Below are 24,974 nucleotides of genomic sequence, written 5' to 3'. Positions count from 1 at the left end.
AAGAAGCTATAGTCCCTGATATATGGAAATCCTTCTATACAATACCATTATATAAAGGTGGGAATTCCACTGACCCCACTAATTTTAGACCCATGGCTATTCTTTCCCCACAGTCTCCCCACTCTCTAAAATCCTTGAATACTGCATTCATACTCAGCTTCTGAAATTATTAATCCATGGAAATCTTTTGACTCCCACCCATCATGTGTTTAGGCTAAACCACAGTACTGCTACTGCCCTTCTATCTTTTAATCATACTGTAGCTGAGGTTAGAGACAACAACCAACTTGTATTCTGTCTATTCCTTGACCTTTTTAAAGCCTTTGATACAGTATCTCACTCTAAACTACTAACTAAACTATCTAAGCTCAACCTCTCTACTTCCACTCTTAAGTGGTTCTCCAGTTACCTCACCAATAGGCTACAATCTGTGCAATGTGACTCTTCCTGGTCCCCCTTCCTACCTATCAAATCTGGAGTCCCCCCAGGGATCTATCCTGGGGCCCTTTCTATTCAATATCTTTACTAACAACCTTCACACATCCTGCAGCCACTCTTCTCTCATACAATATGCAGATGACGCTACACTTATCTCCTTCTCTGACATCTCTCACCTCTACACATATACCTAAACTCCTTCCTGTCCATTGAGAGATGGATTTCTGCATATCAGCTTATCCTAAATCCAAAAAAAAAAAAAAACTCCTTTTCTTCTTTCCTCAATCTCTGTTCCATCACAAATCCATCTTTACCATCACATCCTTCGACAGCACTACTATTAAAGCAGAACCTCACACTAAGCTACCGGGCAGCATAATCAATGATCAATTAATATTCGATCTTCATATTCAGCAGAGTATATAAAAAAATCTCATCAAAAACTGGGATTACTTTATAGACATAAGAAATCCTTACCTCTGACTCTAATCCTTCTCTGGCTCAAGCATTCCTCCTACCTTGCCTACTCTATGCTGTTCCAGTCCTCACAAACATGCAACCTACATTACTCTCTAAGCTTGAACAAACTTATAACAAAATAGCTAGATTTGCCACAAAGCTACCTTACAAATCTCACCACTGCCATGCACTAAAAAAGCTAAACTGGCTAGAATTCCCCCAACCCCTACTGTCACAGCTACCAATCACGCATTCAGTACTCTGCAAACCTACTGCCCGCCCCTCCCTCTCCTCCCTTGTATCCATCTATACTCTTAATCATCCTTTTTGTAGCTCCAGTCAACATCTCCTTGATATCTACTAACCCAATAAAAACTTTGGCAAACTCCTGTACAGATATTCAGTGTCCCAGGCCTGGAACAACCTGCCTGCTTATGTAAGAGATATCTCAAACTTTAAACATTTCAGGAAAGAGTTAAAAAATTCCCAAATCAACACATGGCTCTGCCCCTTTCAAAACCTTAACTAACCCCCCCATCTCCATCTTCCACCTTATTTGTTTTTCTTTATTTGTCTTTTCTATCATTTAGATGTAATGCCACACTTTCATGTGCAGCTACAGTCTATGTAAATTTGTATATTTTATTTTTTGTAACCACAATTTATGTAAATACCATTATACTTAACAGTCTTGTATCAACTACAGTATATTATCTCTCTCTTATTTTCTTTTTTGTACACCCAACATGACTACTTTGTACATGATTTCTCTGTCTTATGTAACTGTTAGTGTTGTCTTATGTTACCTATCTTCTCATATTTTGTATGGCTTTGCACTTATCATTTTTTTTTGTATTACAATGGATCTTTTCTCCTTGGGTCTTCCTGAAAAATGGGATTCTGGCTCAGTTGGAGTAACCCAGTTAACAAATGTCAATTAAATAAATAATAAATAAATAAACTAAAGCAACAGCAGCTCCTAACTTTCGTTCTCTGTAGACTCCTCTCCATGGCTGGATTCCAATAGGATTTGGAATTCGCAGAGAAAACCAGCACTGAGTCTACACAGTTGCTTTAGGACTTATTGAACAGCCCCTCCATCTTGGATTGTTTGATTAGCATACAGTTCAGCTGCTTATGCTGTAATTAGCATGTCACAGTGTTTAACATGGTTAAGCGGCTCTACACACCGTGTAGAGCTGCTTAGTGAATATGCATACATGGTTTTAGTGGACCATGTAGGGTTTATTTATTGTGCCCAACAGTAATTTTATGGCTTTTTTCATTTATTGGCTAGAGTTAAGCTCTGAACAGGTATATCAATGTGGGCTTTTTCATTATTAGAATATTAGAAATCACACACACTGTATATATATATATATATATATATATATATATATATATATATATATATATATATATATATATATATATATATATAAATGTTTACATTAATATATATAAAAAGAAAAAAATCAGCATCAGCTTGAGATCCACTACAGACTTTTAATAAAACAGCTATTAAAAACACAACAAAACACACTATGTTAAGCGCTTTCATCTTAAAACCAAAAAGACATCATCAGAATAGTGTGTGTATAGACTAAGAATGCTTAAATACCCACCTGTAGGTCTCCGCCAACCCAAGTAATGCAGTTGTAATTGAATTAATTTCTAAAAGGCCCAGGTTACAATTCAAACTCTAGAAAACCTTACTGCAAATGTAATGCACAGAAAATATAAAATACTGATGTAACAAGTGATAAAAAATAAATGGAAAAACAAGTAGAAAAACATTGTGTTAAACAGAATCAAACAATGCATGCCCTCCTTTTAAAATCACTTGTAATGGATATATTGTCATTTAACCCTGGGAAGACTGTGCCATCAAGCCTGAGTTGGCAAAGCATCTCTCAATGTAATAAAAAGTTTTTCCAGTCACCCGAATAGACAGTAGACCAAACCTGTTCCAGAATGAGGAACTGAAATTTTTTAAAACCACTACATTGAGTTGTATGATGTGTCTGCCCCCCCCCCCCCCACACACACACACACACCTATTTTAAACATTGTAAACCATAGACATGGATACTTACAAGTCGAATGAATAACTCTTTCCAGAAGACAATATATACCCAAACTATATGGGGGCTACACCCCCCCACACTCCCCAATGTGTGTGTGTGTGTGTGTGTGTGTGTGTGTGTGTGTGTATGTATATATATATCTATATATATATATATATATATATATATATATATATATATATATATATATATATATATATCTATATCTATATCTATATATATATATATATATATATATATATATATATATATATTATTTTACATTGTTTACTGGGGTATTCAACGGGGCTGGTAGCCCTTTTTCAGCCGAGGCCTGGGGAGAAAAGCTCCATAGTATGATTTAACAAATATTCAGTTTATTTACTTTTACAATTAGTGCAGTGTAATCTTATTTACAGAGTAGAAACAATATATTCTCTATAGGATAACCTGGTATAAGAAAAGCCAACCCCCCCCCCCAAAAAAAAAATAAAAAATGCGTATAGAATAACAGAATGCAATATAGATATTTAAAAGAAGAAAAGAAAACTGAAGAATATATAGGTTTACAGTATGAGCCAAGTAAAATAAGTATTTGGTAATCATAAAAGTCATGGTTTGAAAAGTTCATTTATCATAAAGCTAGAGACAAGTGCTAAATATGTTCATTAAACAGTTCATGGAGCATGTTAGCTGAGATTTACAAGACATTTCAACATTAGTAAATGTGTGGGTAGATAATGGAAACCTTCATGCTTAGAGAGAGTGGTATATTGTATGTATTGTTGATTCTTGATACTATTAAATAAATTAAGGCAGTACTACTGCCAATAAAACCCCAAGATCACAGATGTAATATTTTATATATCATTTTACAATTACAGAAATTATATTTATTTTCCTGAAAATACACGGACATCAAAGGATTAAGTTTTTTGTAAACACATTTGCATCTAAGTATCTTGCAGTGATTTCTTCCAATTCTTTTGAACTGAAATGGAACATACAAACATTTCTGGTTACTGTTCTAGTGACTTGAGAAAAAGATAGTTATTATTGACATCTGACCACAAAAAAGTGCCAGCTTTGGAATTGTCTCTGTGTGTATTCATGGGCATGTGTGTATGTGTGCCAGCACGCCTGCACAAGCATGGGTGTGCTTGTGTGTGTGTGCGTGTGTGTTGTTAGGAAAAATTATGTGTATCACTCTCCTTCATTCAAAGCTGATGGTAAAGGTGAACGATATTTTGTAAAGGAAGTGTTCACTTCAAAGTTTAAAAAAAAAAAAAGTCTATATCATTAGACTACATGGTATCATTCTAAATTTGCCTGGAATCTGAGGACCAAACTATATGCAAACATGTCTCATGTCTTATTGTTTACTATGTAAAGGTAGTCAACACTTTAAAAAAAAAGATGTGGGCAAATAGTATTAGACATTAATGTGTGCATGATACATCATATAAAAAATATTTCTCCACTAGTCTTGTTACTCTCATCAGTAAAGCTATATCAAGTATTATCTTAGATCTCATTAATCTGGACATTGAAAATATTTTAACAGTGAATACTTATCAATTTACCTTTGTCAAAAACAAGTCCTATCTCTTTAACTTGATTAACCTTTTTGAAAAAGTCACAAAAGCAGTGGATACCTGTTATAAAGTGCATACAATTTATTTGGGCCTTGTTAGGGTCTTTGACACCATTCCCTCTGCAGGTACTATTGGCAGACATGGAAATCTGAATATAAATTCATTTCTGTTTGTGGTGAATAACTGTTTGTCTGACAGAATCCATATGGTAAGAGTTACAGGTACCACTTCTGAAACCAAAACAGTTATCAATGGCATACAACAAGGCTCAGTGCAGGTCTCTCTCCTATTTGACATATATTTCTTACTCCCTTTCTATGGTTATCTAATTTTGCAGATAATTGTAAACTGGGTGCTGTTATTCAATCTTCCATGGACGCAGAATTGTTCTTATACTTGCTGGACTATGTTAAAAACTATCACAAGTAAAACTGTATCAAATTAAACGTAAAAAAATGTAGTTTAGCTCATTTGGGTAAACATAACATTTCACGATATACCATGTAGGGTTCACATCCCTCACATCTGTCACTGCCAAAAGGAATCTAGGCTCTCTTGTTGGAAATTGTTTACCTTTTCACCATCATGTTTCCATAGTAGTTTGGAAAGCCTTCTGTCTGTCTCATCTGATTTCCAAAGGCATCAATTTTAAAACCAAAGAAGTCTTAATTCCCCCTTTACTTATTGCTCATTCAGCCCATTATTATATATGATGCCACTTTTGGCATGCATTTGCCTAACTATATCAATCAACTTGAGAGGCCTCAGAGATTCCTACCTGAAAAGATCAATTGTCTCAAGGTCCTTAATTATCTGGATAGATCAGTAGCTCTGTCTCTATAATCAGTCAGTTAAAGACTCCTCTGTATCTAGCCTTTCAAGCCTTGAAGACTTCAAGCCTCCATGACCTTTTACTCCTTTGCAGAACAAATAGTTCCTCAAATGCCTATTTAAAGGAAATTAATCTTCATTAACAGATAAATAAGACATTTTGGCATGACATTCACTTCCCAAAGAATCCACCACTCAAGGAATAACTGCTTGTCAAGCAGAGTAGCACCATTGCCACCTTTAAGTTAAATCTAGATAATTGGATGGGCAGCTTCAAATTATTTCCTTATCTATCTTATGTTGCCCACTTTTGGTTGGAGGGAACCTTTAAATACAGTTAATTGGCTAGGCTTGTAATGATTGGTAGACTAATTACCCATTACTTATCTATGAATCTGTAGACCCATTAATAAAATACACGAAGATGCCTTTTCTCTTTGAAAGCAGTCTGGTTTATCTACACTCTCTCCCTCTCTCTCTCACACAGACACAGACACACACACACACACACACACACACACACACACACACACACACACACACACACACACACACACACACACACACACACACAAGCATTCATACACACATTTAGATGCTGGTCACTGTAACATGATTAGTTATGTTGCTCTGTCTTTATCATAGGATCATAGGAGGTTACTAGGCTAATGGCCCCGGGGCCCTTACAAGACTAGCCAAGAGTTTATCCCCAAAAAAGAAACCGCAGTCAGCACCTGTTGCCCCTGTCAGCGAGGGACACATGTGGAACCCCTTGGACAAACTTGTGGTTTTCCATCCACTCATCAAGGTTGCACTTGAAGAGGATCAACAAGGTACTGTTTTTGACATGTATGGGAAGTCTATTCCAGAGATGAACCAACCTCTGGTAGACAAACCTGTCTTTCCAGCAGGTTTTGTTAATGTCACATATTAAATTTAGGTCTTTTGAGTGGGTAATGCGCGAGGAGTTAGACTTATGTATATGGAGCATCTCTAGTAGGGCAGGGTCTGATATTGCCTTGTAGGTGAGACACAGATCACCTCTGAGCAATCTGTATGATACCGAGTGGGGTGATAGTGATTTGAGCCTGTATCCATAAGACAGGTGTTGGAGGCTATGGATTCTCTTTGTGAGGTATTTCTGGGGCCTTTCCAGTTGGTGCAGGTATTTGGAGAGGTACATCCTAAATGGGGTGTTATACTCAATTACTGGCCTAAAGGGGGAGGAATACAGAGAGGTAATAACTTCCTTTTTTCTGGATGCAATCCCTTTAATTATGTGATGAACAAAGTAAAAAGCTTTTCGACTACTGCCACTACATGATGGTCAAATGTGAGATTGTTGTCAACCTGAGTACCCAGGTCTGTCACCACAAATTGTGTGTTTAGGGGGTTGCCGTTAATGTGGTAATCAGTAGGGGACATGTTTTTGCTGAATGGTATGATAAAACATTTTTTGTGTTTAACATAAGGCCATGACTTTGGCACCAGTCATTTGTTGCTGTGCATTCCTCTTGCAGTATGTTAATATCATTTGGGGAGTCAATGACAGCACCCAACTTACAGTCGTCTGCAAACTTGGTCAGCCACAGGCCTTTTGTCTTTGTCTAGACCTCTGAGAAGTAGATTCCAAACAGTAGGGGTCCCAAGACAGATCACTGGGGAACATCACTAGTGGCAGGTCTGCTGTCGGAGGTGGAGGTGCCTATTTTGACCTAGTGGGTCCAATCTGTGAGCCAGTTGACCACCCACCTGATGAGAAAGGGATTTATACCAAGTTGTGTTAGCTTTTCATTGATGCCTGGGTGGGGAATTGTGTCAAAGGCCTTGACTAAGTCAAGGTAAGCTGTATGTACTGACTTTCCCTCACCCAGAGCATTAGTGACAGTCTCAAAGAAGTCAACCAGGTTCAACAGGCAAGATCTGCCCTTGACGAATTCAAACTGTGAGGGGTCAAGTGCTTGGAGATTACCTATATCCTTGTTTATGAGATCCATAATAAAAGACTCCATGGCTTTACAGATCAGCTTGTCAAGCTAATAGGGTGATACTTTCCAGGGTCAGTATTGACACCACCTTTGTGCAAGGGGATGACAATGGCAGTTCTTCACTCTGCTGGAATGAAGCCTATACTTAGGCTGTGGTTGAATAGGGTTCTCTATGGTGAAGTTAGTTCTTGCTGGAGATGGTGCAGAATACAGCCTGGGATACTATCAGGTCCCATGGAAGTTGTATTCTTTGCCTTGGATAGGGCCTTTAACACTTGATTTAGGGAGATGTGAGGTGCAAGACAAGTATCAGGGATGTCAAATGGGCCTTTGAGGGAGGATAGGGGGTGAAGTTTGCACTGAACCTATCTGCTACCAGGTTGAATAAGTCAACAGGATCAGTGTAAGTGGTACCGTTAAGTGCTAATTTGGAACATACCTGGGCTTTGTCATTGAAGTTCCTGACTTAACTGAAGAAGGCTTTGTGGTTTCCCTTTGTTTCAGAAGCTAGTTTCAATTCATAACTGGCTTTGGAGGTTTTCACTAGTGATCTAATTTGCTTGTTGAGGCTGAGTGGGGAGTTTTTCCAGTTTGGAGTGTGTTCCTTTTTACGCTTAGACAACAATTTATTCATTTTGTTGTAAAGCCTGTTGATAGAGGTTATCCACCAGACAAGTTTGTGTTTCTTTGAGGAACAGGTTTTAGTTCTGTTGGGTATGGCTGAGTCCATGCAGTTGTATAGGTGCTTGTACACTGCATTGGTGTACTGCTCAGCATAGTTGTCTGCATCCTCTGAGGGGGGCAGTGGTGTGAAGCTACTGATAACCACCCTTAGGAGGTTATAGTCAGCTTTTGAGAAGTTTTATAGCCTGGATACAGCTGGGGTGGGGGGTTGAGTAGGATAGAAACTTTGAATGAGACAGGCCAATGATCTGATCTCAACAGGGAAGAACATACTATGGGAGTATTGCAGCGTTTGCCCATGCTGGTGAGAACAAAGTCCAGATTGTCATCTCTCCTTGTGGGGTCTAGTGTGTTAGAATTGATGAAGTTAAGGAATCATTGGATGAGTGCATTAGTGCAGGAATAGTTTACCCAGTCTATGGTGGGGTAGTTGAAGTCACCAAGGATCAGGGTGTTAGGTGGTACCTTGATGGAGTCAAGTAGGTCCAGGTAGGAGGAGTGGGTGTCCTGAGTCATGGAGGGGGGTCTATCGCTGGCTATAACTTGAATGGGTGTCTTGCCAACTGTCAGTTAGACCTGGAGTAATTCCAGTGCATCATGCTGGCAGACCAATCTGGAGGTGTGCCTGTCCCTAATGAAGATAGAGACTCCACCAACCTTAGTATTCCTGACCTCATTTTGGGGTCAGAATGTGTGGAATGAGGTATAGCCTGGTAAGGCAGGGGTACTCTCCGCAGACCTGAACCAAGTCTCACTTTACGCACAGAGATTGGCATCTTCCAGTGCCAGGAGAGCCTCCAGTGAGTGCATTTTTAGGTTAAGGCTCCTAGCGTTAAGCAGCATGACCTTCAATTTGCTTTTTGACAGATCTTTTATGTTGGAAGATTTGTCTTTGGGACATAGCCTAAGAAGGTGCAATGGGGGAGGCAAGAGCCTTAGTCATGATTCAGAATCCCAGGTGTGACAGGTTGAGGCCATCTCTAGCAAAGCATTGAGGCCTGTCAACCATGTCATCCCAGGCGGCAGATACTGGTTCCCCTTGGAGAGACACCATAAGCTAAGTCAATTGTTGTAGTCAATTATTCTTTGTTGGTATTGTGGTATCATTCTTGGTGAAGGTAGGATGCTGCTTAGGGCTTGGGTCATACCTGCCTGGGACACATATTCTGAAATCTCAATCATGTCTCTCTTCATATAGTCAAGGGAGGTACATTTCAAGTCATTCACACCAACATGGACAATGACAGAGTCATACTTGTACCTGTTGGGAGAGACTTAAGTGCATGCGTGATGTGGTGGATTCTGGCACCTGACAGTCAACTGGTCATGACCTTCTCCTTGTCGAGCTTGGTGAGGGGGACATCGGTGTGTCTCACAACTGAGTCGCCAATGACTGGTATGTTTGGATTATTGTTATGCCTTATGGGTTGCATTGGTTTATTGTTATGCCTTATGGGCTGTGTTTGTGAGACACTGGTGTGTTGTCTGCAGTGTGTGATGTGTTTGGTGTTGTGTTTGGAATGGTTTGTGAGTGTGTTTTGGAGGTCTCTGCTGTTTAGGTAAGTTTGTATTGAGGATCTCTGAATAGGTGGGTGTGGTGTTTGTGCTGGCAATCTGCTCTTTGTCAGGAGTACCGATTGCTGTGTGATTGAGCATGGATTCCAGGTTACTGATGTAGATGCATTTCTTCCAAGTAGAAGAATTAAGTGCTAGAAGTGGGCTGGCAGTGGTCATGAGGCAGTGGCTACACTGTCTCAGTATGCCCATGTTGACTAGGCTGGCAGAAGAAACTGATGGGAATTGTCCAGGCATAGTGCTCTGAATACTTGGGCAGACTTATGGAGAGAGGGTTTTGATAAGGGTTTGTCCACAAGAGTGTAGAAAACAAAACACTTCTTAAATGTAAAATAACCGGCCTGAAGCACAAGTGCTAAAACCAAAAGTAAGATGCTTAGAATAGCAGATACATTTAATCACGCTACTAACAAGCAGTAATAAGTGCAGCAGAATAAAAGCACTTAAACAGTTAAGAGCACACATCAAAGCAAAATAAGGTAATAAAGTAGTTAGAGCACAGTTACAGTAAGAGCAACTGAATAAAGTGTATTTTTGTTAAGTGGAGAAGGAGGAAACAGAAGATAATTCAGGATTAAGAAACTAAGGGGGTTGGCCTTCCCAAATGCTCTCTCTGTACAAAGTAGACATAGCTGATGAAATGGGCTGGTAGGAGTGTCCGAAATCAAAGAAGCAAGGGAGTAGTTCTTCCCAAATGATCTTACTGTACTCAGTTGAGTGAGCAAATGAGATGAGGCTGGGAGGAGTGTCCAAAGACAAATTTACATCAGGGGTGGGCAATTCCAAAGCCTCCAAGTTTAAGAATACAACACTTGGGCAGGAGGGTGGGAAAAACAAACACACTCCAGAGAGAAACCACCAATATTCAATCATTATTCAATGAAATAAATAAATCAAGGCGGTACAGCTTTGTTAACTATCACTGAAACAGAACACATACAAAAAGGTATACTTATATCAGATGTGTACATCCAGATGGTTGTAGAATCAGTCACAGCCAGCTAAACAGCTCTGCTACTGAGCACAAATACTTGTCCTGTATCATAGCTGGCAATTCCCTTGACTGTTTCTGGGACTATGCTCTGTCTTGGGGAGCAGGGTTATGTCAAGGCCTGGGGACACGTTTGGTGGTACAAGGAACTGTCTAGTCAATTTTCCATTTTTTTTCCATTACAGGAAGTAGCAGGTGACTTTAGCATGCTTTCCACCTTCAGGCTGATTGAGATATTTCTTTATAGATGGCTGATGGTGTAATAGCGTGTTTCTCTAGTGCTATCCCTGTTAATGGCTTGGGAATACAGGAAGGAGAGGCACTGTAGTGCGTACTTTTCTTCTACAAATGCAAGCCTTCCAGTGACACAGATGCATTGCCTATTACATTTCACTTGAATCTGAGGAGTAATCCAACTCCCACCAGCCGACTATTGCTATTATCACTGATATATGAAAATAGATGGAGCAGGCACATAGACATTTCCGCTGATCACAAGTGGTCAAAACACTTAGTTTTTAGTAGTATGAATCCGAATACCTGTACTTCCTTTCCAGATCTTTAAGATAACAGAAAAGAAAAAAAAAACACTTCAGTTTGGCCAAAATATATATATTTCCTTCTTTTGCACTATGGTATAAATGGTATAACCTTAGAGTTCATTATATAGTTTTTATGTATTGTGGAAGTTATTTTTTATAAGAATCCTTTAGTAAATGTATGTCCATAAAAGGTATTTTTATGAGAGTCACTTAGTAAATGCATCTACATGAAACTGTGCATTTGTGTACCTACTGTTGAAGGAATGGCCTACAGTCAATGAATCATTACTGTGTGATGGTTAGCCAATAGTTAAATGTTGCTTTCAACTGGCCATATTTTGCTGTTTATGCAGCAGTCAGTGCTAAATTAGAAATATATGTCAGTTCATGTTTACTTTTTCCTGTGATATCATTTTCAAATGATTTAACCTTCGAGGCTGAAAGGCCTAATGTCATCTGTGCAGCCTTGACTGAATACTCTTCCTGTTTTCTACAGCAGTATGATTACGGATGTGATGCATTCCACAACTAACGACTACATAAAAAAAAGTAAGTCATGTAGTATTCAGTATTTCTTATACAGTGCAGTTCATGATATGTTAAAAATGTGTTAATGTTCAGTCAAACAAAATTTCTCCTAGCTGACATTTGGTCTTCTGGAAATTAGTATTAATTAATCTAAAGAGAGCTATTAAGCATTAGACTGCCATGAAAGTGCTTAACCTAGTTCATGACTCGCATTACTGGTTAAACATCAGTGTCCACTGAGCCATTAAACATCTACTGTTATTAATCTACAAGCTTCTGTAATAATGAAATGGTCAAAACCCAAGATGTTTATAGCTACAGCTTTATCAAATAAATGGTTCACATTGTAAGTTCTGTCTTGAAAATAAAGCAGGTAAAGGAATTAAACATCTAGCACAAAATAATTGGGCCAAACTTACAAAAATGTTGCAGTTTGATAAAAATAAAATATTTTGTCACTCCTGTAATTTGAAAAAAAAAATGTGGAATTTAAACTGCCAAGATCGAAGCCAGGTTGCTTTTTTTCTATTACTTCTAATTTCACTGCAGCATGAATATGCAAACTTTACTTTATACAGGTTAAAGTTATTAGATTATTTATGTTGCTCCGACTTTAGCTTAAATTTGGAAGTGCTGGTTAGTCTGGAATTGATTGAAAAATTAATTCTGCTAACTTTGAGTATGAAGTAATGCAAACATCTTGGATTTCATCGTTTCATTATGATATGATAGTTTATAAAGTCATGTCATTTCAGGTGTTGGAAGCATTAGCCATTATGATGTTTGAGTATTTGTTAAACAGGAGAAATCATTAGCTATGCCACATCTTCTTAAACATATGGCTATGCAGCAAAACAATAAATAATAATAATAATACTAATAATAATATCAAAAAAGAATAATTTCTTATCCATGAAAATAAACTGAAATGTCTCATACTGTTGCATTTAATTAAATTGTAAAAAATGCAAAATATACATGCCAAACCATATTCGCTGTTAATGCATGGAGTGGCTAGTTTCCAAACCAAATAAATGTCCAGTGATTGCTATACATATGATTGTCAGATGATGGCATATATTAACATCTTGCAGAATGCATTTATTAATCAAAGATAAGTAAAGCAATTTATCTTAGAATCTAAGGAAGATTCACAACCACCCGATTCCCCTATTTACAGTGATTCTGAATTTTTAAAGACTATTTATGGCAACCTTTGGTTTTACAGACAGAAAACAACTGAATCATTTTATACAAAGTCAGTTTATGTGTTTGCATAAACCTCCTACACAGAGTACTTTACTGAATGAATACTTTGTTGATTTATACTGATGCTGGCTCTTTGTACTATAAGCTGAAGGTATTACATTTTTACCTGTTCCAATGAAGAGCACATCATACTGTCCATCTTCAGCTTCTACTCGATCCACTGCTAACTGACGCAGGCTATATTTTCCATCAGTTCTTAAAAGGACTGGCTTCATATGGAAAGGATAAATAGATCTGTACATAAGAGGATGATATCTTGCAAAATGCAGGACTTCATCAGGGTATTCTTTACTGCTGACATACTGCCATCCATTAATCTTGCTTGCACACTATAAAATAAATTATCAATGGTTATTTATGGTCAATCCAGCAAATGTGATCAGGGTACATGGTGCAGTATCTCAAATACTAGAATAAATATAATAACATAACATGTAACCCTTCCACAATGAAGCATGATCGGATATTGTAAGAGTAGAATAGCAGCTTTGTTATAAACAAAATTACCAACTCAGTTTATCTATCCTAACGATATTGTAGAAACTTGCTGCAGTCCACAAAAATGAATAAATCAATGAAAATATCTTGCATGACAAGAAAACTGGAAGTTAGTTGAAAACACAAAACCTTTACATTTGTGTATCTGCATATCCTTCTATCTCTATATGTGTGTGTGTGTGTGTGTGTGTGTGTGTGTGTGTGTGTGTGCGCGCATGTGTGCAAAAAAATATATATATATATATATATATATATATATATATATAATGGATCCATGAAGATAGTAAAGTATGGTTAAAATCAACATCTGTTTTATTGACAGAAGTTGGCTGACAAAGTCAATGGTCATTTGAGTGAGACTGCTATATTATTGAGGTTGGTGAATATGCTCTTTCCCTGGTATTATGCTATCTTGGAGATATATATATATATATATATATATATATATATATATAAAATCATCATCCCCTTTTTCCCATTTACATGGGGTCGGGGTATCGTATTAACTGTCGCCAACTCTGCCAAATGACCGAATCACCTAGAGCCATATTTTACACCGTCGAGTGGCTAGCCCTGCCACGGTGCACAGTTTGTGATCTGTGTTCTCCTATCTTGAGGATACTGCGCACCACAATAGATGCCCAAAACGGTTGGTCTTTTTTTTTTTTTTTTTACAACTCTTCCCCCCCATTGGGCACCATGTAGAGTCTGTGCTGCTGCCCACAGCTCCATTCATTGGTGAGTTTGAGATGGAAACACTCAGCATGTTTTTTGAACATGGGAGAAACCCCACGAAGACACAGAGAGACCATGCAAACTCCAAACAGGCATTAGTCGGAGGTCAGGATCGAACCTTGTACCTTGTACATTGGAGGTGAAGACCTTAACAACTGGGTTTCTACATACAAAGTTTAAATGATGTTGCATCCTCTGTGGTTATGCCTCTGGGCATGATCAGTTCACTGTCTAGGTTTATTTTCCGATTACATTTTGCCACCATTAGTTAGGTCAACTTCTGTGTGTTTAGACTATTTTAATAGCTCTCTCACTGTCTCTCTCTTTCTATATATGGGTGGCAGACTAATGCATCTTAACTAATGAACTTTGAGGAAGTGAAAAATATGAACATGTTGTTCCAGATGTTTAGCACTTGACCCAGTCCCTTTCATATTGCTTAATACCCCTTGACACCTTTATATGCTCTCCAGTTCCATTCCCAATAGATAAGGCTATCTGAACCATACTTAGCATCTTTTTATCTACCTTGCTCTTATATAGGTGGTTGAAGGATTTCATGCGATCTTAAAACTGTCTTGTTGGTTATTAAGAATGCATCTATTATCATGGCCCTATGTGGCTTGACTAGAAAGATACTTGACATTTATGCTGCTCCTACCACACACATATTTTTTGGTATGATGCAGCTTTTATTTTTGTTAAGATAATTATACAGCTACATTTTTATGATGTCCTCTGAATTTACATCTTTTAGGATTGTCTTTAAGATATACTGTTGCCTTATATATGAGTTTTTTGGCATAATGACTTTATCGGTAAGATCAAGGTTGTCACCAACCCACAGGTCATCATAGATTTTTGCGTATATACTCTTCGAGTATTTAATGGTTGGTTTTACTTTGCCATGCTACATTTGCCATACCCATCTTGTTTTTTATTACTTCTTTATTATTTATTTTCATCATTATATTTACTTTGATTGCTCAAGAATTTTTTTTTGGGTTTATTATTATCTGTAGGCATTTCTGCAGGTACATTTCATATCTTCATTGTAGAAGTATTGAATTTTAATTTTACTATTGCTATTTAGACCTCTGGTTGTTAGTTGTTACTAGCGTTAGTTTTCTTGCTTGCATGTTACTAACAGTTGGTCCTTTGAGCCAGTACTTATAGACAGCTCTTCCTAGGTTTGCTATTTGATAGATAAGTTTAGCTTTCAAAGGTGAACTTGCCGTTGACCAGCTGCTGTTGCTAGTAGGTTGCCTTTTATTGTCGGACTAGTTCTCGGCGTGCTGATTGTGATTATATGAGCTTGTTTGGATGGATTACAATAGCGAACATGATTTGACTACAACCATCACCGATGGCTTCTATTTTTACCATACCGAAGGTAAAGTTAATACGTCAGTTTAGGTTATTTTGCAGTCTTAGCATAGACTGGCATTTATCCCTTGACGCTCACCTTTTGATGTTATATATTAGAGATGGTAGCGTTGACTTGTTGCCACTGATCGCTATGATTTATATACTTGAATGGTTATAATACATTGCCGTTCTTTGTGAGAACGGTTACTGTTATGGACACTCTGTCTGATTTTGGATTCTGGCAAATTTATTTGCTTTTATAATACCTCACCATTTATATCTGGCACTTGGTATATCTGCTGTCTCCTAACTGTTTATGTTTTGTCATTGAGCCCATGATGATACTGACCCTACTTCTAGTGTTAGTACATACGTTTTAATTCTAACAGCTACATCATTATATATTATATATTTCTGTTTTATAAGTGTCTTGGTTGTGCTTGGAGTGAATACATTGATCACCGGTATTTTGTGCGTTGTCCTGCAGCAATTTTGGTTTGCTAACTGGCGTAATCGTCAGTGCTACAGCACAGCATGTGATATTTTTATAATAGTACAGTTTATTTAAGGCGCAATGAGTGCGCTTCATACTAACTGTGTTTATTTGCGTGTTTTTAATATTTTTAAACATTTTTAAATGTTTTTACTGTTTTATTGTTCATTTGAATCTTTTAATGACTTTGTTCTAAACAGTATATGATGAATGTTATAATTATTCAATTAGTGCTTTAATTAGTTGAGTTTGAGCGCCAAGATTTTCTGTATAAATGGCTGCTCAATCTCTTATTTTATTACACCTGAAGAAGCGTAGTACAGCTACGTGAAAGCGCTTGTGTGTTCCTGTATCCATTAAAGAAGTTTTGTTACAACAGTCGGCATCTCCGTGTGGTGTATCCAGTGGATTTGGTGTATCTTTGAGGTATCCCAAACAACATGTCTGCTGTTTTCTGAGCATTTAGTCATAGTTTGCTGTTATGTGGGAAATTCCGTAGGGCTGCTAGGTCACTTTGAAGTGAATTTTTACCTGGCCTAGTGATTACTATATCATCTGTATATAACAGAGTGAGAGTTGACATCTGGGAGGTTTCAAGGCAGGTCATTAATAAAGAGGAAGAAGATAAGGGAACCATGAAGAGAGCCCTGCAGTACCTCAGTCTTTAGCTTGTAACCCCTTGAGTTTGAAGTCTTGCTGCAGCAACAGAAAATGATCTGTTTGAATAGTTGCAGTGTCACTGGCACAACAGATAGCACATTCACCTTTAGTGCAGTAGGTTGCAGGTTCTATTCTCACACCATGTAGACTGATTGCTGACACATGGAACAGCAAAAGGTGTGTACTACTCTTTTGAGTCTGCCATCCTTTGAATGAAAGGTTAAAGTGAGACCCCATCTACTTGAGTTGGTGGCAGTTCAGGAGGATGTAAAAGATTATACAGCACCTATCAAAATTAGGAGGGGAATTTCTTTGATGCCCTGGCCAAATTTCCCCTAGTAGCAGGAATACCACCTTGGGTCTCTCATGAAAAGAGGCTACTGGCATGGTAGGACTAATCCAGTCAACAAATAATAAATAAATAAATGGGTGAGAACCATGAACATGCTTCTAAAAAAAGTGGCAGGTTTTTTAAGATTAGACCGTTACTGACAGTTTTGAAGGGCCTTCATGACTGTGCTGTTCTTTAGATGACATGGCAAGCTGAGGCCCCATCTGCCTGAGTGAGTGGTACCACAGGTGGATGAAAAGAACCGGTTATACTTATTGAAAAGAATAAGATAGTCACTTTGTTTAAATTTTCCCTATTAGTATTATTACAACCCTATGCTTCTCCTAAAAATAGGCCATGAATTAGCTGTTTTATTTTTTCTTTGTTGCCTAACCTCACAGCCTTATAAGGACCATGGTCTAATTAAGGGTAAGTGTATTAGCCTGCTAATAATGCGTTGCACTGTTTTGTGTCCACCTTGTTCAGTGGACATGTTATTCTTCTTGAATTTAAACTACTCCAGCTCTTTTATTATATTTTTCTTTGTTTTCTAATTTCGTTCCATTATCTGGGCTGGGAGCAACAATTTGTACTTTTTTATGTAGGAACTCTTCCTTATATTTTTAAGGATAATGAGAAGTCCTTTTCAGCAGTTCCTGGTGGTCTAGTGAAGGACAACTGCACTAGCCAATCTGCAGTTTGTTGCTCTGTTTTAAGTCTGTCTCCTTGAGTGGACATGTTAGTCTTCTTGAATTTGGACTGCCTTATCTGTTTTATGTTATTTTTTCTTGTTGACTAACCTCCTATCCTTATAAAGATTTGGAGTGGGGGGGGGGGGGATTTGAACTTATTTTTATTTAGGAGCTCTTCCCATCAGCTCAAAGAAGCAAAGCCACACTTTACACATCTTTGCATGATAGCAGGAGATGAGTAGACTGGCAAAACCAGCATGTTTACTTAATCTTTGGGCAAAAGATTTATTTCTAGTCTCTGAATCACTGTGTTGTGAAACAAGGTATCATAAAACTCTAACTTCTATATATCCTGTCATATTAATTACTAACTGAAAAGTGGGCAACAGAAGTCTATTCACATACCAGTGTCATCAACAATGCATTTGTTAAACTATGCTGATTTAATATCTTAAGTATTAAATTGTTTTTAAATATTAACATATTTGATACAGCTTTGTTGTATGGTTACAAGAGTGTATAAACCACACTTGCATAAATGTAAGCCTTTACCATTACAACACTGGTAAAGCATAATAGTTTACTTCATGCAAGTTGTTATCTGAATAAATTTTAAAATTCATATAGTTCAGGAAAGTATAATTACACTTGTATGTCCTTTGCATTATTTAATTTCTTAGAGAGCTTGCAAGGATACAAGGGGCATTTTACTGAATTATAACTTACTGGTTGTTCATAGTTATTTATATCAAGAGTGACTAGAGAATTGGAGAGTACTGGACATGTTTCAGTTGTTGGCATTCAAAACCCATTAGGTCAATGCATTTAAAAGAGCACTCTCTCTTTAACTATTTTCCTACGTTTGACTTTATATTGATTGCGTATTTGTAATCAGTGCTAATGTAAGTACATAGTTATACTTGGTGGATATGAAACACTGATAAGATATGTATGACTAAATCAGTATTCTGTATTTTCTTTTGAACTATATTAATGGTACAAGTGGTTTTTACTGTCCACTGATATAGCTATAGTTTTATTAATATCATAATCAGTAATAAAGGTGTCTGAGTACGGAATACTCTGTGAGTTTCACAGCATTACTAATATGTGAGTACTATGGCAATCAGCTTTTGTTTATTACTTTATGGCATTGTTTGTACCAGGGTGTATAAAGATTATTGCTCATTTGATTTTGAAAAAATTTGGCCATATAAGTAAGGATACGCTAAGTGGTTATGAACTGGAAGACTTGTTAAATAATACATTTCTAATTGAGTGCATTTCCTGCAGTCATTAAATTAAGAATCATGGTCCAGGCCCCTCTACTTAGTACCTTAACTGTTATAAACTGTCAGAGTTACTCAGTGAGCTGTGTGAGAAAATGATAACGGGACTACTAACTGTATGTGCCATAACGAAAACTCACTGCACTCAATTACAGAAACGTTTTCTTCATGGGAGAAGGAACTGCAGTCGTATGTAAAATAATAAACAGATGGTGATAACTTAAAGGAACAGAAGCAAGTTTAGTAACTGGGGGGGGTAAAAAAAGTTAGGAAAAAGAAAATTATAAGTAACCATAAGCTAATTCCCAATAAACAAGTCACTGGTAAAAAAGGATAGATATTTAACTAAGATGAAGGAAAAGAAGACCATACACAGTCTATGGGATCAAATGTTGTGACCCCATTATTCTCCAACAGTTTAACTGTGTGATACTAATAATGCTAAAACCTTGGGGTCTGTACAGCAGGACAGTGTATCAGATGCTGGAAAAACACCACTGTCAGTATAGGAGCTTTGGTAACAGACATTAAAGAATCTGTTCATAAGGATATACCTAGCAAATTGTCTGAAATTAATAAACGCTCTCCTATCTGCCAGTGTAACAGAGAATTTTAATCCATCTTATATGTTGAAGAGGAGGGACTAGTTGGAAATTAATAATAATAAGACTAGGCTTCTCTGTAAAGAGTCCTAACATTACTTCATTACATAAAAAGCATGGCAGGAGTTTTAACTTGGATAATTGCAGCCTTGAAATTATAGCAACAAAGAAGTAAATGCTCAAAATATTACATGAGTCTGGTGATTTTGAACATATCCAGGATGGAAATGTCCATTGCTGCTCAGCTAACTCACACTTGGACATTTCTACCAACAAAGGGCTGAAAACAGATAATTCCACAGCTGGGAATGAGATACAATAACAGGTGACTCCATGTTAAAACTGCATATTAGAAAATAAAATAATATTAACAAATACTTAAAAAAAACACAGTCTCTTCATTACCTGGTTTGAGGTTAAGAAAAACTCCATGTATTTTGGAAAATATTTTGAAGAAGAGAACTAAGTGTAGACATAAAGTTGTTCGTCCGGGGACCAATGCCTTACCTAATATGTCATTAAATTATATGAAAAGAGCAGAACTGTCCATACTACAATAACTTAAACTGAGAAGATCCTAATTGCTTTTAGTGAGATGAAATGATTAGTTGTATACTAAGGCACATATTTTTAAAACATGACTTAGACAACTGTGTACCGTGTACAACCTGAAAACTTTGACCCACTGGGAGGATTACATCTAACTTAAAATATCTCTGATATTTTAAGTGAAAAATTACTCACAAGTTAGTATGGTGCAAGTTATTTCAGCAGTAGAATAACTGAGTATGTTATAGCTTTTTTAGACTTCCACAACAAATAAGGTTAGAATTAACAGATTTAATTTGTTTTTGCAATACACAAAGCATAGGAAACAAACACAATGAACTTAAACTTATGCTAGCTGAGAATCAAAATAAAGTTGCTGTAATTGTGGAACCTAGAATACACAAGGTATAAACTCCCTAGGGTATGCAAAAATGTGAGTACATTCAAGAGACATTTAAGGATGGTTGTAGTATGAGTCTTGTACATAAATCTATAAACTTTATAATTTCTGTTTAGCAATAATTGCCTCAAAATATTTCCACATACATGGTTCAAAACACTGTATTCATTTAATATAAGTTTGCAGTCAAAATATTCAATCATTAAATCAAAAAGTATTTATAGGTTTCTTGTATGAGACTCTTGTAATCTTGAAGTGGATTAATAACAACCCTAATATTAACTGAATGGCTTTTTCAATTACTTGTAATTTTTCTAAGAAATTATTAAACATCATAAAATTTTATGGATTCCAGTTCTTTCATATATCGTCCTAATTAATCCTTTTACTGTACCAGGAAATGCTAATGCTTTCATTGCCCTACTCCTAAAATCCCAGCTTACTCTGTTAAATGCTTTCTCTGCTTCAATTTCCATCAACAACAGCGGTATTTTCTTATATTCTGCTTCCCTCTGTATCATTATTGCTCTATTAATATGGTCAAGTGTTTGTCTCCCCTCTGCAAAACCACATTGCTCCATATCTATTAATTTTGGGAATACATTTGCCATTCTTTTAGCTATTATAGACTTAGTTTTTATTGGTGCATGATCTGAAATAGTTTTTGGATGTATAACAAAGCTTTCAATTAAATGCACAAGTTCCTGTGAAATATAATTTCTGTGTAGTCCATCTAGCCAGTTATTGTATCCTGGACAGTAATATTTAAATTCTGTCTGTGTTTCTTATACTAAATTGACATCTTCCATACAAAATATTTCCATAAATTTCTTAAGAAATCTACCCTTTTTTGTTATATTTCCCCTTTCAAGTCCAAAAAGATACATCCTCACTGTTGCAAATCAAGTTCCAGCACCACCTATAAGTAATATTCCACGCTGAAAGCTAATTATTTCTCTACAGTTTTTTTTAAGCTCCACAATACCAGTTTTAGGTGGAATAGAAGTATAAATACATACCACTATAATCCTTGTTTGCCAGTAGTCTCTTCCTACCACAGATCTACCATTAATATATCGTCTATCACTATTGGAGCTTCTCTAGCAATTATTTAAGTACTCCTCTTTTCCTTTGTCATTGATATTCTGCTGAATATCCATCCTGAAATCCTTTTTTCATCAAATTGGCATGCTCATTTTTTTCCATGTGTGTCAACTGCAGCAGTGCTATTTAAACTCTGCATTTCTTAAAATAATGCTTACATTTTTGTCTGTACCTGTAATGCGATTTACATTCCAAAATAATATGGATAGCATAGCGATTATGATAAGAAGTTATTTCTGCCTATTATACATGACAACTTTTTAAAATGTCTATTTCTAACTTTTTGTTACACGCACTCTCTAATGTTTGACACTTTGATGTTTTATACAGCTGTTTCATGTCATCCCTTTTGGACCTATATCACATTTTCAAGACTTTTTGTTTTAATACAAACTCTCAAACAAAAAAGCCAAACACACCCCTTGAAACCCCCCATAAATTATTAACTTAAAATAAATACAGAAAATTGTATACATCTTCAAATAATGAAGTTTAACCTTCCTGATAAGAACAAATACACGCATTGCCTAACCTAAACTAAAATTAAGGTTATCTATGCTTAAACCCAAGTTACAGCCTGTGCTCCTACATACACTAATTGCTGCCTGTTCTTTTCTTAACTCTCTTCCCCTTTCAGAAAACATTAACTTTTAGACTTAAAAAATGCACTGACATAATTTCAGTCTTTATTATATACTTGCTTGGCCTTGTACCTTTTCATTTTACATTTCCCTCAGCAAACAATGTCAAGACCTCCCATGATTTATTGTCTGCACCTGCAGTCAGGTTGGCTCCATGGAAACATAATAACATAATGTACAGCTGTCCTCACCTGCTGACTTTCTGAACTCGCACTGAACATTTTTTTGCTAAAACAAAGTATCTCATTGCATTCGCAATGTTTTCTTATTTTTCAAACCCACATGCTTACACAAAAAAACTGTTTTTTTATTAAGCTAAGCCATATGCAAAACTAAGGGAAAACATCTCACTTCTACACATATTATAATTAGTGTATTTTTATACCCCGCCTCCACCCAATAGCCCAAGATTACAGCATATTAACTTAAACATGCTTTTGTCCAGCTTTTCTTTTCTTTTTTACATTATAATGCCTACATTTCATAAAGTTAAAAATACTTATTTACTTTAGTATCTTTATCACATGCAACAATGATTGAAAAGACAAACCCTCACCTCTTCATTTTATACACCCCCAACTACATACTACACAAATCTGCTTTACTATATAACATGCAATTCATGTCATGAGTTGTTTTATAAGAAACACTGTTAAGAACAAAAACTGTTTTACTTAGTTACTTTTTTTCTTTTTTAATATACATTAAAATATTAATGACATGGAGTGGGATTTGTTTTCAGCCTGCCCACAAGTTTAACAAAGACAGCAAAACTCCACTCTTTCTCAGCTACTTTTTCTTGTAAAGCTGTATTTAACAAATGTGACCGATGCTTTATAATTTCAAATTTATTTACTAATTTCAGTGTTGCTGGTCTTCTTTCTGTTCATCTCCATCTCCCCAAACCACACTCTGGTTCAAGTCCAAGGTACACCAAATTCTTCTAGTCAGCTCTTATGATTTTTTTCTGTCTCTAAAGTATTTTCCTTTGGAATATTGGGAAAAAAGTATCATTATCAAAGTCTTCTTAAGAGCTTTATTAGCAGAAGTATGAGAAACAGAGTCCCCTTCTTGTTTGATGGCTCATTTTTTGTTGGACAAACTTTTGTATTTCCTATTTAGCCTATTTTGCATCAACAATATCGTAGAGCTACCAGGAAAAATATTCTTAAGATATTTGGTAACAGCAGCTTGAATCTTACACCTGTCTCATGGCATTCCCTTTTTGCTGGGATAAATATGCTTCTCTTCTTCCTGGTGTACAATGAATAATCATTTTCCACAAACACTCTGTTTTCAGTTTTTAATACATTGCTTTTCTGCCACAGTTTTGCCAGGATCTACTCTTTCTGATGGTATGATTGCATCTTTACTAAAACGGGTCTTGGCTGCTTTCTTATGGCCAGATTTGTTGCATACACTCATTATGCCTTTTCAATTAACAAATCCTGCTGTGGTACAGCAGTTCAGTTGCTTATTTGTGCTTTCATACAATTAATACAGTCTATTCCTTCCAAATTCTCTCTGCTATAGCAGTAGATCTTATGTTTGCTCTGCATTCTCTGTCATCTAACTACCATTTTTTTTGAAACAGCTCTTCTTCAGAAGTCTCAAACTCATCCAGATTTTGCTTCACTTTGACATCTGAGTTTTACAGTTTTATAATTTCATCTGAATATCTGCTTAAAGCTTCTTCCATTTTTTTGCAGCCTTTTGTTATTTGAGGTGATATACATCACTGATGCTTCATTTATTTTAATGAACTTTGAATCCATTTGATTTATTTTTTCTCTAAATTACTGGATGGCATCTCTTTTACCAAAGCTAGAGCTTGATCATCTTTTTCCTGACAGCTACAAGATTCTTCCTACTCAGTGTTTTCTCTTCACCTTTTGTAGGTGATTTTTTTTTCACGTTTTCTAAATTTCTTATTTGCTGGCATTCAGGCAGTGTACTCACTAGCCAGTAACTAAAATTTACTGAAGCTGGTAGAATTACTAGACCTTATCTCTATGTTTCTTTTTTTTTCATACTTGGAGATCTGAAATTAAGCTGTTGATCAGTGTGCAGTTATTTTGGAAGTCCAAAGAGAACTACATTTGTATCATATTTATTACATGAGGCTAGACGTAATCAACTTGATTTATACTGTTTACACAGCCATTACTTTAGGGATATAGCAATATAAGCTTCAAAACTATACAAAATGAAGGACTAAAGGAAATATTAAATCTTAAGCACCGCTATAATGCTAAGTCATATAGGCATTATATTATGAATTACTGTGTTGGAAGGTACAATACAGAATTAAGAAGATACTTTGTGAATAATCATATACCATGTATTTGGCACATGCCTCCCCTTTATATATGGAAATCTGAAACTGTTTCTAGCTTCAGAAAATTCAGATACACAGGCAAATAATAAAGTTGATCACCTGGAATGGTTTGAGTCTTGATTTGTATATAGCCTTCATGTTAGTACCAGTAGTAAAACCTGTGAAACCTATGAAATAGTGTAGACTCATTTAGCATTTCTGGTTAAAAAAGCCTTTGCAGTTCCACATCTTTTCCTTTTAAGACAATTCCTATTAGAGTAGCATTAATCTGACTCCACAATACCCTTTAGTGGTAGGACCAGAACTAT

The 24,974-nt window shown here is 36.4% G+C and overlaps 1 protein-coding gene across 1 annotated transcript in view; it reads right to left on the bottom strand.

Moving 5' to 3' along the window:
• The window catches only part of SEMA3E (semaphorin 3E), a 949,587-nt gene that overhangs the window by 64,366 nt on the left and 860,247 nt on the right, over positions 1 to 24,974 (bottom strand). Inside the window, exon 11 of the mRNA XM_044088353.1 lies at positions 13,073 to 13,295. Coding sequence (XP_043944288.1) covers positions 13,073 to 13,295 — 223 coding nt within the window. The remainder of the gene's footprint in view (positions 1 to 13,072; positions 13,296 to 24,974) is intronic.

The sequence above is a fragment of the Protopterus annectens genome, chromosome 11.part0 (assembly GCF_019279795.1).
Source record: "Protopterus annectens isolate FY-2018-M chromosome 11.part0, PAN1.0, whole genome shotgun sequence".
Taxonomy (NCBI): Eukaryota; Metazoa; Chordata; order Ceratodontiformes; family Protopteridae; genus Protopterus; species Protopterus annectens.
The sequence above is the reverse complement of the archived record's forward strand: the minus strand, read 5'-3'. Positions and strand labels throughout refer to the sequence as shown.